We start from the raw sequence: 16,879 nt of genomic DNA on the forward strand, positions 1-16,879 counted from the left end.
CGTGTGACAACGATGTTAGTCGCGAAGTGATTGATAGAAACCGAGAACAGGACCTTTAACAGGTAGGTAGCCAGCTAACATCCCACATTATGCATGTGCGTACAAATTTGCACTCTACGTAACGCTGATTCTCTTGTGATGGTCGTTGCGAGAAGCCGACTGGCGGGCACACGAAGTCTTCGAGCGTAGTATCCTGCGTTTAATATTTGACGGCAAACTGGAGATCGAAGTGCATACCAACTCGCGGAAGGAGCGACCAGATAGTATTCAGCGAAGTGCCGGAGAGAGGTCGGCGACTCTGTGGCAGACCTCATCCACGTTGGATCGAGTGTTGTGGAGATGTATTATAAATTCGGCAGTGGATTCGACAGTGTGTCGCCAAAGAACATAACTCTTGAACTGATGGATTAGAACCCGAAATAAAATTTGAAAAACAATGTCTACTACAATTTTAATGATAAAGAGAAATCGCTTAAAAAATCGCAAAAAAGTTTTGCAAAATGGTACACAATTTTATAAGATCATCTATGTATTTTCTATTTTAAATAACACTGGCGTACCTGACTCTTCCGGAGCCGAAAAAATGAAATACTTTCACCTGCCATTCCGCAAGATCCCAACCGTATTTTATCGTACGTTTTTTGAAAGATCACAAATTTATCATAGTTTTTGGGACAGTAGGGGACATTTCAAAATTTTTCGTATTCCGGATTTATCGAAGGGAACCGTGGGGTAAGCACCCTTCCAGAGACACAGGGTAGACTGAAAAGGTAGCGAAACCTTGCCTACGACATATCAAACTTTAAGTTTTTGCAAAACAACAATGTTGGCGTTCGGTATTTGGCCACTTAGACGACTAATGATTGTACCTGTCTGAGTTCTTTAATATGCCGCAAGCTAGATTTCAGGAACCATTCCCGGAACCGTAACTGCAATTAGGATGGTAATATGGTTATATAATTTTATGAAGTTAAAAAAATACTGAAGTACACAAATAAGTTGAGAAAAATAGGATATCAAACGTTTTTGACGGTTTTTGTTCATCATACAAGTTGCTAGTAACGATATATTCAATCAGCCCTAGTTAGTAAATCTTAATCTTTATGAAAAATTTCAGCGCGGAAAAAAATTCCCTTATCGATATATTACCTGGTGCAATGCGGAATACCAAATCGATATTGATGAGCACTTTCTTATCAGTCATATATAACTTCCTGTAAAAAGGAACGCTATGCTGTTGGCATTTAGCAATGCAGCTTATCTATGTATATATTATAAATATTCATCAATATTATCTGGAACGGCAATTGTTAGGCCTAAACCCTCAATACGCACTTATGATAGGGTTCTATCGGATAAAGTGTTAAATATTTATACAAACTGATACAAACATTCGAGTAACAGCCGCCAACCGACAGTTGTTATCTCCTATTCAGAAGCCATGATATACAATTCATTTAATCACGTATTCTTTAATTTCTTTTTATTTTGTTTCCAGAAAAGTTATCTTCAAGACACGTACCGTGACGTGAAGATTTTTACGACCTACAGACGGGCTCGATAATCTGCAATGTGCATCGACTCAGATTTAGATCAATTAACGCGTATAAAACATTGCTCTCCACGACCATGAAGCTCAAACTTGACCCAGGGGCCTACGGGAAAGCAGTATTTCCTAAAACAATTCGGGAGGTATTACGAATTAAAAGATGGTGACTACACGCGAGTTCACCCGCCAAGAAGTGGCCCTTCGGGACGGCAAAAACGGCAATCCGACGTGGCTTATCATCCGTGAAATGGTGTACGATGTAACGGAGTATTTAAATGAGGTTTGTCAATTTTTTTATTTTTTTCGTCTTTTCATCAACTCACAAATACACGTCTTTTCTCAAACCTAAATACTATATTTTAATACAGCTTATGATGTTAAAACTAAATTAATATGTACACACCCAACAGCACCCAGGCGGAGGAGAATTGATCACTGAATTCGCCGGGAAAGATGGCACACGCGACTTCGACGATTTTGGGCATTCTGGTGGGGCGATGGATCTTCTCAAGCAGTACAAAATTGGCGAGCTAAACAGGGTAAGTGATTTAGTATACTGCAATGATTTCGTAATCAACTTAACACTGACCTACACCAACGGTGCTTTACGACTAAATCAGCTGCTACTAATCAGCGGCACGTAAATTGATAAGCTTGATGAAACAATGACATTCACCGAATTGTAGTCAGTCAGTGTCGATCTTTACGAAATTCAACAACTAATTCAGCTTCGAGCGAATTTTCTGTAATTAACTTGCATTCTGCGTTTTTGTAACAGTGCGAACAAGCTAAATTCCAGAAGAAGGGTTCCGAGTGGACTCCGGACGGAGCATGCGTTCTACCACCGAAAAAGCGAAGCAAGCGACGAATGTTTATTTTTTGTGGTTAGGTTTTTCAAAGGTTTCTTCAAGTCATTATTGTATCCCCTAGACTGTGAGTCATAATGTTTCTGAGTTTATAAAAGATATACTGTAAATTATCATTATTCCTAAGAAATTAAAACATATTTATTAAGTTGTTGGGGAGCTTAGTGTAGAACCAAAGTGAAATTAGTAGTGCTTCGAGGCTCCCCCAAAAAAAAATGTATGCAATGTTGAATATAAAAAAATAGACAAAAATTAGAGATATAATAATCAGAAAAAGATGCTCTTATTATAAGCCATTTAAAATTTGTTAAATTTGTCGATGGCATGAAATCCTACCACTACAAATTGTAATACAAATATTGATAGGTTAACATTACATCTACAATAAAAAAAATAAATTTTTGACATCTTCAAATAAAAACTCAGGGCCCAGAAATATATATCATACAAAACGGAAGCTTTTCAACATCCAGAAATATGAAAAAAAAAACATAAAACTGAAAATTATTATTATTATCCGTAAACTAATCCGATTATTATGGATCTTCTTAAACCCTGGAGAATTTTTTTCCCAATTTTCCTCCGTCTTTCTCTAGCTATTTAATTCTTAACTTTGTTTCTGTCACCTACACTCTACAGTTACCAAGAAAAGACACTTAATCGCCTTTTTTTTTTAATTGCCTACTTATTTCGCTACCATGCGGACGTCGTTGTTTCTCCCACGGGAAACAAGGTGTCTAGTATCAGCAGTTAATTCCGGTGTTTAGCAACAGGAAGCTGCTCTACGAGGGTTAGTATTTTCATGCGGACTTTTTTCGAGGTGACAAAACTTGTGATACCTACTGCTAAACGAAATTCGAAAAGTCGACTTCAATGGCACCTCACTATACGCCCTATGTCATGCGATACACACTTTGGTGTTATCACCGAGTACGGTAAAATAAATCACCAAGATTTCAACAGCTGATATCTCGGTAATGCATCAAAATACCGAGATTCTCTAAAACCAACAATTGACATCCTCTCACACTTTAACGAGATCCTCGGTAATATTTTAACAGCATACTCATGACTCTCCCAGATGGTGTCGAGGTACGATACTGGCCTAACATGCCAGTTGTCGCAGGTTCGAGTCTCGACTCGGGAGAGACTGATAGTGTCAGTAGGATCAAAGCGCCACAATTGTTCTGTATACTAAATAGTCGGCTGCGAAGTATGTGTATAAATAAACAGAAGGTCAAGTTCCGACTCGAGAAGTAGCACCAAGGCTTTGCTTTGCTTTTACTCATGAATAGGGATTCCATCCGTCCTGATTTAGCAGGACATGTCCTGATTTCGAGACCCATTTGGAGCGTCCTGATTTATTTTTCATATTTTAGCATTTGTCCTGATTTTTCTGAATTATGCCGGATGTTCAGAAATGTTGAAAATTGTTCAGTACTTTTACTTCGACTCCGGAACGAAACGGACTTATTTCGAACAATTTTTCTTTTTCGGTTGAATTTTGACGAGAGAAATTGTCTAGTCGTTGCAACTCTCAACTATCTGACTTTTGGGTCCTAAAGCTATCCAGCTTTTTACGCATCATGATGGCGGTCGCTATAATGCGTGTTCGTTATATGCGAACCTCTCCGCTTACGTCAGTTTTGGGATTTCTGAGGTATTGGCAACACAAATGTTGTCAAATTTATTTCTCTTTTGAAAAAATACGTGAAGACTTCAAAATGACGTGAGCAGAGTTGTCAAAAGGGTGGATGATTCAATACGAACTTTGCATTTTAGCGTCCGTCATTATGGCGCGTAAAAAGCTGGATACCAGTTTTTATATATCATTTGAAAAAGCCGCGTTTTCTGAGCAAAACGTGACTTTTAAAAAAATGTTTATCGTTTTCCTTTGATTTTTTAATGAAGAATAAAAACCTGCTCTAAATGACTTTAATGACATTTCGCACACGTACAGTATATGGGAGAACTTTCATTTAAGGTATTTCGAGCAGTTTGTTATTCTTCATTGAAAAATCGAAGGACAACGATAAACATTTTTTTAAAGCCACGTTTTGCTCAAAAAAATTGCATTCTTTCAACAGATATATAAAAAGAAGAAAACCGTGTTAAACTTAGGACTCAATTTTAAACCGTTTACGTGTGCCTCATGTTTAAGTATCTTCTAACGCCCAATGAATCAAAGTTGCAAAATTGGATCGTCCGAGAAATACTTCAAATAAATAAATGATTGTTTTGGTGTATTTTGAAGTGCAAATCTCAAATTACGTGTTTTGTTTATTGATAACTCAAACAAAGAAAACACCCCATATCAAATTTGTACCGGAAAAATTTGTCCTGATTTTTAACCCCGACCGAATGGTAACCCTACCGTTGTCTGAACTTGGCAACAGTTTATTTAATAGCGTTGCACGGTAAGACTGCTTATCTAAAGATAGAAAGAACCTTCTTCTTCTATGTTGTTCTCTTCTATTCTCTCTCTTCTATATAAACCATCGCACGGTGACGTCACGCATTTGAGTTTGACAGCTACTGGTAACTTTGTTTACCTTTGTTTACCTTAGGGCGATGCTCTCAACCAAGTAACCATAACCATTAGGAGATAGCATTTTATTAGCACTAATTCATCCTTTTTAATGCCAAACAGCTTTATATCATGTTTTTTTAATGTATAGGGCATTATGCTAAACTAGCATTACTGAGAGCAAAATATGCGCTTAATGGGTTACCGTAGGTGCTACGATGTAGTGTTTTGAATGCATATAGATGACGCATTACATTTATTCGTAAGTGCCAATAACGAGCGATATCGAGTGGCCTATTAAAAATAGACGGAACGTGGATACTCCACGAAAATGAAAAAAAAAACATTAAGGAGAGAGAATTTTCGACGGAAAGTTCGGGTATATGAATGCATGAGCTTTCCGAGATACCCAATACAAAACTATTGCAAGCTAGTGAGTTGGATCCAGGATCTACATCTCCTGGGCTCGTGGTTTCTGAACCATCAATATCAGACGATGAAAAAAGTCTGATTCTAGTAGTACCCGGGTTGCCACCCAAGGTACCTTTTTAGATCATATGTATTACTCTGAATATTTTTTTGCATTCGTACCAGACACCAAATAATTAGGGTTCTAATTTTCTTTTCGTTTGTTTTCTTAACTCACATGTCAAAAAAGAGAAATCTCATGAGTGCTCCAAATCAGCATTAGTGATGCATATCAATGGTTGCCACCATCAGCACTATAACAGCTTGCTATTTCGCCTTTTTAACATTATATCAGATATACACAAGAATTTAGGTCAGAATAAGTTCTTACCCAGACTTCTGTAATCGAATATAGTATTGTTGTAGGGCAATGATTTAGTGCTTACTGGTTACTTGGGCAATTATAGCAGATCTGTTCAATTTTGATCAAAATGCTCTTTAAAGTTTGTACGTGAGGTGCTAGTACACTTAGAATAATTATAAAATGAGCAGCGTTTCCACTACGCACACGATTGCTCCACCAGATAAAAATCACAAAGTTCAAAATGTTAACAAAGTTACCACTAGCTGTCAGAAAAGTGAGATTAAAGAGATTCGGTGAGATGGTCTATTCATCCGCACTCATATCTCTATTTGGGGTTCCTGGGGTAAAACGCACCAGTTGATGAAAAAAGCGCTTAGTCTTGTTGAAGCTGAGGGATAGAACCAATGTTATATACTGATCAAAATATCAATAACTTGGAAATATCAACAATCGAGATGAATTGTTGGGGTGAAATGCACTGCAACCAAGGGGCAAGAAGCACCATGCAAATGAGGTAAAATGAACTACAATATTGAGGCGGTACGGCTCATTTTGTCATCTAAAAAGTAATGTAAAAATGGTTTTCTTTGGAATTTCATACACTCGAGCGGCATGGCTTTCGGAAATATGTGCTATTTTTGATTGCCTCTAGCACCGATCGTAGCTGGACAACGGTCCATAACCGCCGATTAGACTTAAAGACATTGCTGGAAACGAGATGAAATGTTAGCAAAAAAGTAGTTTGCAAAGAGTCCTTTTACCCTAAGCTACGGGAAGCGTTATGCCCCGAACGTAACAACAGAATGCTTAGGTTTACTTAACGGTAATGCTCATTGAAACTCACCGATATTTCCTCAGGAATATGTTGCTCAACGTTTATTCGATGCAATAACACTTTTCGCCGGTGGAAAACAACAAATAAAGAGCTTAAAACACTCAATTCAGCTGAAAAAAATTAGACCGTTTGCAACGAATTCAAATAATGGAGTTATTATTTTGTTATTAAAATTTTTCTCCATTGCAAATCGGAGGAGGTGCATCTTGCCTCAACGGTGCTTATTACCCCAGGTACCCCTACAACAGAATCCATATTGAGATTAAGTGGTGTGAGCGCACCAAACCAATGTTTTTCTTATTCTATTTTGCTACAGGATAGTCATTAATATAAGTGATTCTCTCATAATTATTTTCAAAATTCACATTTGTTATCGAAACCTCCTCAGAAGAAATTTTCGGCTACGTCACTGCTAAGAATACGTGGTGAACTTGTGACGTCTGATCTGAATGCAAACGATTTTTAACCAAGCGCAGATAGAAAAGATTTGCCAGTTTCCGGGCGTACCTTACGTTGCTCAGGATATAAGTCTTAACAATTTCGAATCTCTTCTCATATTTCACCACCCAGTTTGCAATCTTAGTTTTCAAAATTGCATTATTTAGGTTTTGGTTCTTCTAGCTGTATTTTTTATCAGAAACCGAAAGTCGCCACCATGATAATCAAATTGGGTTGTTTAGCTATGCTCGGATTTCGGATTTTTATATATGAGCTAATGGTGTAATTTTCTGAGCAAAACGTGATTTTTTCAAATTTTATATTATCGTCCTTCGATTTTAAAAAGAAGAATAAAAATCGCCCAAAACCGCTACAATGACGGTTCGTATATGGGCGAACCACGTACATAAGACATATGTAAAACCTGTAGTACACTCTTTGTCTAATGGTCAAATATTTGACCTTCTTACATAATGGTCAAATTTATTTGACATCATGGTTGTTGTTTGCCCGTGTTTGCCCCATGTTAAAATTGGAGAGTGGCAAACAATTATCTTTGACCAAATTTTTATCTGTCAAAAAGTGCCAAATATTTGACGCTTGGTCAAAGAGTGTAATACAGGCTTAACACTCAGGAAGAAATCTTCCAAAAAAGTTGGTACAAAATGAACTACTCGAATGGTACCACACCCTGAATAAAATCACTGTTTGAGTTGTTTTTGAAGGCAGTGTACCTGCGCAGCCCTGCATTTGTCTCGTTCCTACTCGAAAAATGCTGCATTGATTTTGTAAATAACTTTTTGACAGTTCATTATGGGATTTTCATGGGGGCTCGATAAGGCCGAGAAAAAGAAAATTCATTTGGTTCATTATTTATCGAGCAATTTGACAGGGTGATGTACGGAGTACTATGGGACAACGTGTACCAGAAAAAAACGCCAGTGTTACGTATGTCTTATGTATGTGGGCGAACTGTCATTCTAGCAATTTCGGGCAGATATCGAGCAGTTTTAATTCGTGATTTTAAAATCGGAGGACAGCGATAGAAAATTTTTGAAAACCACGTTTTGTTTAGTTATTTGGTCATTTTAGGTTGTTTCCCGGAACAGCCATCTCGTCTAGCGTCGATTTTTGGCATTTGGTCATCTCAGGTTGTTTTCTGAAAACCGGACTATCTTGGAATTGCAAATGACTTTTTAGATCATTTTGCGGCTCCTGAATAGTATTTGTGTTATATTGGATTGAGAACTGCGTTTTAACAAGGCATCAAGTTACACTTTTTTCGCATTTCGTGAACGAAGAAATTTATCGAAAAGCAACCGTGTTATAAGCATTTGAAATTGAATTTTTTTACATGTTCGGATTTGAAATTTTTCTGCAGGACCTTCCGCAAAAACGTCACAGAAGTTGCGCGCTGGAAAAAATAAAGACGAATGATTCTAAATAAATCTTAACAAATCTTCAATACTTTTACTCATTTTAATCCATTTATTGGTATTTATCAACCAACCGTGTACAGCATAAATTCGTTTCAGTAACCACAACCCTGCGGCCAGCTCTCTGACAGCAGCCGTTTTCAAACTCAATCTGACCCAAGTATGATGACAGTTCTACAAGGTATGCTACATTTTTGTCTATCCACGCACACAAACAAATCTCGTTATGAAAAATTTCGCGTTTTGTATGGAATTCAGAACATTTTTGGAAATTTCTCGTTTTATGTTGTTTTATATCTGATTTTTTTGGTTGGAGAGTGAATCTCCAGTTGAAACACACTAGAAATTTATATTAATTTAGATTTAGTGTGAAAAATTGCGACAATATGTCGAAATAAAATATATATAAATGCTATATTTCTAATAGTTGGAGCATAATCTTAGTCATTGTCATAGCTCATGACTTTTGTTACTGTATGAAACATAAGCGACTCTATTTAGAGTACAAGAAAAAAGCTATTAGAGTACAAGAAAAAAACGAAAAGTGCAAAAAGGTTACCGGCAAATTGATGAAAAACCGCATATTTTACCTAAAACGCAGCATGTTTATGTATTCCCCACAAATGAAACATGTTTCAACATCATTTCTATAACTTTTCAGGAAAGTATGTGTTATAAGTTTAGTTTAAAATGCAAAATCATTTCAAATTTCATACAAAATTGGAAAAAGTTCATAACGATCACTAATACTAATGCATCGACGTGAATAGCATACCTTGTAGAACTGTCATCTGTACTTGGATCTGACTGGGCCTTGCAGGGACACCAGACATGTAGATTTGCATACAAAACACAAATTTTTAGAGTTCATGTACAGACTTCATATGATTTGCTAATATCTACACGTTTTTATTAGTATCCTAAAGTGTTTGTCCGAGTCTTTTCATATTTGCGCAGTCCTACTCAAAATGTGCGCAATTTTCTGCAGAGTTTTGTCGGTGTGAGTCGTGGGAGTGATATGTTTTTGAATTTTCCTAAAAATTTAGAAAGATCTGGCATCTCTGGTGTCTTGTCATCTCGTTGTTTTGTTGTCGTGATCAGAAATCTTATCGCTATTTCCAGGGAATTTCGTTCAACTTTTTTGTATTCCTCGGCCGACCTGACTTCACAAATCTAAGCCTTATCAGCGCGACTGTGTGCTATCGGCATGTGTATAAGTTTACGGTGCAGAATTTGATAACACCTCGAGCGCAGGCAGCTGAGCCGTGAACAATCATCATTCGTTTGTGCGTGTTCTACGTGCGATTGAAAATGATTCGCCACTTGATGGGCCGAGAGAACGGACTACGCAACAATCGATGGCACAAATAAAAAATGAACCACTGGAAATCGAGGAACCAATCATTGGCAGAACGGATTTGGCGGAAGGAATTGTGAACGATACATCTGAGGTTCGTCATTTCACACCCGCAGCAGGTCTCGAGTTGATGATGGAAAGTTCCACCAGTTCATCTTGCGTCATGACCCAAGATTTGAACGTTGATAACGTAACCGCTGAACAGGAGCGAAAGCAACAGGAAGAGAAGGTTGACAATGACAAGCTAGAGACTATGCACTCGGAAGAAGATCCGCTGCTGCAGGAAACGATCGATGCGCTGATGAATGGAACTGGCGGAATCGAAGTTGTGGCAGGAGCAGCGAGTGTCGGTGATGATATCGATAACGAACGTAACTATGAGTGCAACTTTTGCGGGAAGTTGTTCACTCGATCGAACACACTGTCCTATCACCTTAAAGTTCACACGGATGAAAAACCGTACAAGTGTGGCAGCTGTGACAAGGCCTTCAGAGAGCAGTATCGCTTGACGAAGCACCAGCGGACCCATTTAAAAGACTACACTGGAACTATTCAACATCCGGATCAGGAAACGGAACAATCGCAGGACTCTAGTTTCCAGTCCGGTGGGCGGACTGGTGAGGATGAAGATTACGCCACCGGTGATAGCGAGCGATTTTTCAAAAGTTATGAACTGCAAGAAAGTACTGCTGTTATGAAATTAGAGCCAGACATTTCGCTGACCATAGACGGAACCTCGGGTAATGCGCCGTCTCAAACCCCTACAGAGAGTGACGTTCGCTATCAAATAATTGAGGAACGCATAAAATCTCTTCAACGGGAAGTACATTTGGTTAACCAAAACCTTAACCGCGTTGAAACGAAAATCGATGGGCTTACCAAAATAATCGCAATCTTTGTCAGCAAATTCGAGGAAACGAATGCACAAACGGCATCTCAAAGCCAGCTAAACACAATAGTCCCATTTCCGCTGGTGACCGTCCCGGTTGATAATTTACCGCCGCTTCCAACGCAGCCTGTGTCCGTTTCGCTTAATCAGCTGCCGACAATTTCCAGCGTTCAATCGATTCAAATGATGGCCCCGCTACCGACGGCGCCTCTGGTTACTCCCGTGCACCATCCGGTAGCTCAAAAGCCTTCGCTAGATGCCATCAATGGTAGCCAAGTCGGCACCGCGCTCATTAACTCCAACCCGGCGAGTGCCGTCCAGTCAATCGGTGGCTGCAACGGTGTTAACGATACATTCCCCGATGTTCCGGAACTTCCGATTCGGACAGTTAATGACTTTCTAGATCTCAACGATCACTGCACCGACAATGAACAGTTTTTGTTGCAGATGGTGAGTACCCTTTTGTTTTGGTTCAAGTGATAAGTACTTATTACATAATACGTATGGCTGATGCTGCTTTCAGATGTTTCGTCTTCATCAAGAGGTGGATAACTCTCAGCCCCACCAGCGCAATGTTAAGAAAATGATGGAGGCACTTGTGACCTATGAGGTGCTCTGCCAGTTCAGTTGGAGCGGTAAATCCGCGATTAATGGACGTACGTTAATTTACTTCTTTTAAAATAATGTGAAATTGTTTATTTTTTTCTTATTTTACAGAATACACAAAGTACGTGTTCGGTAACAGTGTAGGAATCCTGGATCTGCTCACTAAAACACTCAACCTGGGCAAGAGTGACGAAGAAGCAGAAGCCAACAAGAAACCCATTTTCACCGCCATTCAGAGCTTCATTAAACATTCGCGTCAAAACATGCTTCGTGACAGCCGGAAGCGGCGGGAGTCCAACAGTCCCTATCCACCGGCACTGAACTGCTCCATTGAGCGGCAGGTTAAGCAGATAAAGGCCGAAAAGCTGGACATTGTCAATCAATATTAACAGAACAAGCGGCAGCAAACTTTCTACGTTTCTACACCATAAATGTAAGATCAATCGTGTTTATTAATCACCATTAAGTGACATCAAAGTGAAGTGCTACGAGGATATACTTTTGCGCCGACCGAATGTGAAATAAATAATTAGATTCTAGGCCACTAATTTTAATCTAATAGCATGAAGAAAAAACATTGTGCAGAAAAGGCATCCTTTGAAATAAAGTTCAATCGTTTAGTCTTATATATTGTGAGCACTCTTTGTACGCATCCTAGCGGCTCTCGTCTGACGATTCCACCGCCGGAATGGGATCCTCCTCGAAGCGGGTGCTTAGTGCATCGAAGTGATCCACACTGAAATTGGTTACCATGCTGCCACCGACGCCCATCGGGCCCGGATTCGCACTGGTGTACATAAAGTTCCGGAGATAGTGATAAAAGCGACTGCCACGTCGCTCCAGCTTCGAGCGTTCTCGTTCGTAGCGGCAAATGGTGCGTAGGTATGGCTCGTAATCGCAGTACGTTGACCGGGTGCGTATTGGATTAATACCAATGTAGGCAGAGATTGGTTGACTAAAAGAGGAAAATGACTTAGGATTATAATATCGGATTTATTGAAGTTCAGTTACTGACCATTCTTCAGCATCGAATTGCTTAAGACTGTCATAACACATTGCACCAACTCCACTGCGTCGTCTGTCTGGCACTGGCTCCTGATCAAGATCGCCCTCGAACCATCGTTCCCAACAATCCTCCACTAAATCGTGCGCAATTTCTTCCTCCAAGTAATTCACCAACCGATCTTCGTCGCGCTTAGTATCTCGTTGTACTAGCGCCGCCGAGGAGACGTTTTGATAGAAGAACACCAGCTCTTCCAGTTCGCCAAGATCCACCTGTTGCTTGTGATTCGTACCTTTTTTCTTTCGTTTCTTCGCCTTCGAAACGGTAACAGGCACCGTCTGTAGCACCCGCTCCATATTGCACCAGAGATTATCGAAGTTCAGTGGCATTCGAATCAGCTGATCTGGATTATTCTGGTCACGATTGAACAACCGAAAAAGAGATGTATGTTTTCGAGAAGATACGGCAACAACCTCCGAGGTGGTGGACGAAACATTCGACTGCCGGGAGGCTTCATCATCAACTGCCAGTACAGAAGGCGTACCATTCTCTTCTTCCAGTTCCAGTGGTGTTTCGGGATCAAACTGTTCCGTCTGATTCCGATCGCCCCCGGTTTGAATGAAGAACTGTAGCTCATTCACCGTTTTTCGAAGATCCTTTCGATTCAAAGCGTATAATCGCGCGAGATCATTCTGATCGATGTGAACTTTTTCAACCAAAGCCAACACTGAAAGCAGCTTGGCCACGTGGCCGATTCCGGGTGCCACATATCGGATTACGTTGTTGCCGATGTATCGTGACAGGTGCGGACAGTTCTGATTTGTCGTGGTCAAAACGATCGGACGCTTGGAGGTGGAAATCAGCTGATTTATGGCCGCAACGAATCCCTCATCCTGATCAAACACAATATCGGCGTCTTCGATTAAAATCAGTGAGAGCTTCTTCGATGATACTCCGCCATCGGAATCGGTTGATAGCTTTCGCAGCTTAGATTTACTATTTTTTCGAGCAAGTGCTTTCTTAAAAATATCGACCTGTTCATCTTTCCTGCGCACTTGATGGCTTTGGGTCGCTTCCTGCAGCTCCTGGAGAATGATCTTACCTTTCCGCCGACTGCTAGCATTCAGTTCGAGAACGTTAAAGTTCATTTCGTTTGCAATGGCGTACACGTTGCACGTTTTACCGCATCCCGTAGGACCCACCAGTACCACGTGATTACATATATTTGTCGAACTGGACGAAACACTAGAATTTGAACCTTCGAAGTCATCTTCCGAACCGTACTGAACTGACGAACGGTCCTCTTTCCAAGTAGAAAGAAATTTCTTAAGTGCAATTGCCGGCTGGCAGTTCACCAAGATATGATCCAAACAGGTTGGTTTGTACTTTTCGGTAAACAAAATCTCTCCATTAAAATTAGCAAAGTATGGCTCTACCAGCTCGATGCTGTCTTCCGCGTCCGCCTCTTTGTGATAATGTTTTCCAGGTGGAGAACCAACCTCAACATGCTCTTCGTACATGCTTCGAAATTGTTTGTAGCATTTGAACACGGGAAAATGACGATAGATTTGTTTCCACTCGCGAACGATACCCTTAACATTAGCCACGTCGGGCAATTCTAAACTATAGATGGCATCCGGATTCCCAACATCAATTAGCCTGGCTAGGATGTCCTCTACAATTTCATCATCACAACTCGTCAATGTACTATACTCGAACTCTTCCTCCCTCTGCTTACTCCCAGCATCACACTTTTCCGGTGATTCCAGCAGCACTTTAATCCTGCTGTTTTTAAGCGAAGTGTTAATGCTTTTCTTCGGCGAATCCAACTGCTGTATGTGACTAATCAGTGGGAACACAGGCGATTCGTTCAAAACTGATTCCTCGAAAGAACGTTGTTTTTCGATTTCCAGGCGCATTTTCTCAGGAATTCCTGACATTAAAAACTCCTGTTTGGCGCGAACTTTCTCTGGATCTTCGACCGGTTTTTTGACAAACACTGGAGCGAGTTTCACATTTTTGGACGATTTCGGTGTTGAAGGAGGTTCCGAATCTATACTCAAGCTGCGTACCGATTTTATCACCTTAATAGTTTGCGGTGAGCCCACGTTCAGTATCTTCAGCGGTGTAACCATCGCCTTCCGACTGCTTGTCCGCCTAACGCCGACTTCCTTCTCCGGACTAGTGCCAGCAAAGACAGCATAATCTTTCACTTTACTAGCACACGACCGCCGCGGCCGGCCGGAATTAGCGATACTATCGGTGCTCTCCGATGCTGGTAGATTCTCGCCAGGTGTGACCTGATCAATAGCAACGCATTTCACAGGTGACTCTTCTTTTGGTTTAGATTTGCAACCCCGGATACGACTGCCGGCAGGAGACTTCTGGAAAGAAAAAGATCGTTCAACAAGACTATCGAAACGTTCAACATTAGCTTAAGGCTAACAGTATTTTAGGAACTACATACTACAAGAAAATGATTGGTAACTTCACCATACAATTCTCTATTTCATGTTCCAAATATAAATACAGGAAGAAACAATTATTTTCGTTTCAGGTGTCTTTCTCTTCTTACCTCTTCAGTTGTGCTTCCCGGCGAATTATCTTTTCCTGCAACTTTGCTGAAATAACCCAACAAACTATCCTTCTTCTTCAACGGAGAGCTCAACTTATCAACAAAATTATCATCTTTTGGTTTCCTACTTGGAGACTTCTCTGTGTTTGCCACGCCACCTACCATTCCATTTGATAACGATTGGGTAGAATCCTCCGACGACAATCGCTGCCACCCTTGTCGGGCTTTCAACTTTAAACTAGCTGCGGGTCGTTCTTTTTTTGGTGGCTTCGACTTAGTGCGCTTCGCACTTTCTGTTGCAGTTGTTTCTACTACGGCATCGTCATCGCTACCATTTGTTTCCATATTTTTAATAAGTCGCTTCATTCGCTTTGCTCTGCGATTTAGCTGATTAGCAATAAACTCCTCCTCGGCTGATTCCTGTAGCTTCCGCTTTCCTGCACCCTTTCGTTCTGCCCATTCTTCCAATTTCAGTTTGCGCTTTATTTTGTCACCACGCTTCAACTGAGCTTCGGGGTCTTCTTCTCCCAACCCAGCATCATCTTTTCCAGGGGAATTCGAGCCGATCGCTTTGTTCCTCGAACTCATCATCAACTGAAATGCATTGACTTTTTTCGACTTATTTACTGTTGGTTCTTGTACGGGTGATTTTTCTTTTTCGAAGTCCTTCGCATTTTTACTAACTTTCCTGGGAGATCGTCTTATAGCATCTGAAACGGTAAGCGTTAAAGTTAATAGATTTCATTTAGTCTTTCTATAATATAAATTTACCTTCTTGCACCACCTTAATCACTTCTATCAATCCATCCTCATTCTTTTCATCGGTTACCCGATGCCTGTCCCGACCCCTGTGCTCCTCATTGCGCCTTCGTCTACTGCATTTATGGTTTCGTTTCTTTTTCAACGATTTTAGTACGGAAGCCATATTCTCAGCGATTATTCGATCTTCCTCACTTTTTGACCTCTGACTTGGACCAGCACTCGGTTCTGCATTACTAGCGCTGGGGCAAACAGCGACGGACTCCGCTTCCGTAGCTTTCTCCTCCACCGGATCAGCCTCGTTCGGCTTAAATTGTCCATTCCCGTGCACGGGACTTTTCAAATACTTAACTATACCTGTACTCATTGTTTTGTGGGGCTCGCAATCCGATAAATTTCAATCCTCCCAAACAAGCATCTAGCAAATCGTTCACTCAGTCGTCAATATAGAGATACCAGATGACACCTCCCATTCAACATCGCTTATGACTTAAGAGAAGACGCTTGAAACTAATTAAATTAACAACAATAGAACAATTAAACTAATATTTACCCCCTACACTTGGCGAGACTCAGTTTACACGCAACATTAACTAACTTTTTACTTATTTTACAACTATATATTCGTCTGTTTTCTTTACAGACGACGGGCGCAGTTCGCTCATTCACAACTTTTTGACAGCAATTTTCTACCCGTTTGAGCGCGAAGAAACAAACTGTCAGCCGCGAGACGTTTCCGAAGGGCACTCAGAGCAGCTGATCAAAGTTCAAAGATCCTTTTTCAAGAACAGACTAGATGATGCATTAAAATGCTTCTTCGCTCAGCCGTTGTGTTTATACATATCAGAAAAGTTCTGTATATCTGACTTCAAACAAAATATATTGTAAGTTTAGAAACTGGTTATTCTTGATTGTGAATGAATTTTGAGAATAACAAAATCATTTTTATTACTTCAAATAATTTTTGTAGGTTCGCTTCGAGCTCGTCATTCATTTCCAGAATTATGAACCTGAATCAGCTTATCTACCTATAAGGCAATCCACGAGACAGTTGCGATCAGCTGATTTTAGTCTGTTTTCAACTTATGACAGCTTTATGTATGTTAGATCGGTTGCAACTTGGATGCAATTTGGATCCAGAAGCGTGAAAAACAAATGTTATCCGATTGGTAGCTCGAGTATCGCGAGTGCCAATCCTAAATACAACAATAAAAAATCACTTTTGATATTACTGTCGATATTAAAAGATTTCGGTTTTGGTCATGTT

General features: G+C 40.2%; 3 protein-coding genes across 6 annotated transcripts in view; 2 read left to right on the forward strand and 1 right to left on the reverse strand.

Annotated features, from left to right (window-relative positions):
• LOC129724524 (cytochrome b5) overlaps window positions 1-2,868 on the forward strand; it is a 61,278-nt gene extending 58,410 nt beyond the window's left edge. The window contains exons 2-4 of the mRNA XM_055679491.1: window positions 1,499-1,829; window positions 1,960-2,088; window positions 2,328-2,868. Coding sequence (XP_055535466.1) covers window positions 1,710-1,829; window positions 1,960-2,088; window positions 2,328-2,438 — 360 coding nt within the window. The 5' untranslated portion in view covers window positions 1,499-1,709 and the 3' untranslated portion in view covers window positions 2,439-2,868. The remainder of the gene's footprint in view (window positions 1-1,498; window positions 1,830-1,959; window positions 2,089-2,327) is intronic.
• Window positions 2,869-9,483: 6,615 nt separating this feature from the next.
• LOC129723375 (uncharacterized) lies at window positions 9,484-11,901 on the forward strand. The gene is made up of 3 exons (XM_055677561.1): window positions 9,484-11,119; window positions 11,193-11,325; window positions 11,387-11,901. The coding sequence occupies exons 1-3, from the start codon at window positions 9,782-9,784 to the stop codon at window positions 11,662-11,664; spliced, it is 1,749 nt and encodes a 582-aa protein (XP_055533536.1). The 5' UTR covers window positions 9,484-9,781; the 3' UTR covers window positions 11,665-11,901.
• Window positions 11,696-16,303, reverse strand: LOC129723374 (enhanced level of genomic instability 1). Of its 4 annotated transcripts, none has more exons than XM_055677558.1 (5): window positions 16,166-16,303; window positions 15,625-16,101; window positions 14,854-15,563; window positions 12,291-14,662; window positions 11,696-12,230 (listed from the first exon to the last, which is right to left on the reverse strand). In XM_055677558.1, the coding sequence occupies exons 2-5, from the start codon at window positions 15,977-15,979 to the stop codon at window positions 11,930-11,932; spliced, it is 3,738 nt and encodes a 1,245-aa protein (XP_055533533.1). In that variant the 5' UTR covers window positions 15,980-16,101; window positions 16,166-16,303; the 3' UTR covers window positions 11,696-11,929. The 4 variants fall into 4 exon arrangements, with proteins under 4 accessions (XP_055533533.1, XP_055533534.1, XP_055533535.1 ...); XM_055677559.1 differs by having other exon boundaries at window positions 15,625-16,115; window positions 16,166-16,296; XM_055677560.1 differs by having other exon boundaries at window positions 15,625-16,122; window positions 16,166-16,296.
• Window positions 16,304-16,879: the final 576 nt, after the last annotated feature.

Source organism: Wyeomyia smithii, chromosome 2, assembly GCF_029784165.1.
Source record: "Wyeomyia smithii strain HCP4-BCI-WySm-NY-G18 chromosome 2, ASM2978416v1, whole genome shotgun sequence".
NCBI classification, from domain to species: domain Eukaryota; kingdom Metazoa; phylum Arthropoda; class Insecta; order Diptera; family Culicidae; genus Wyeomyia; species Wyeomyia smithii.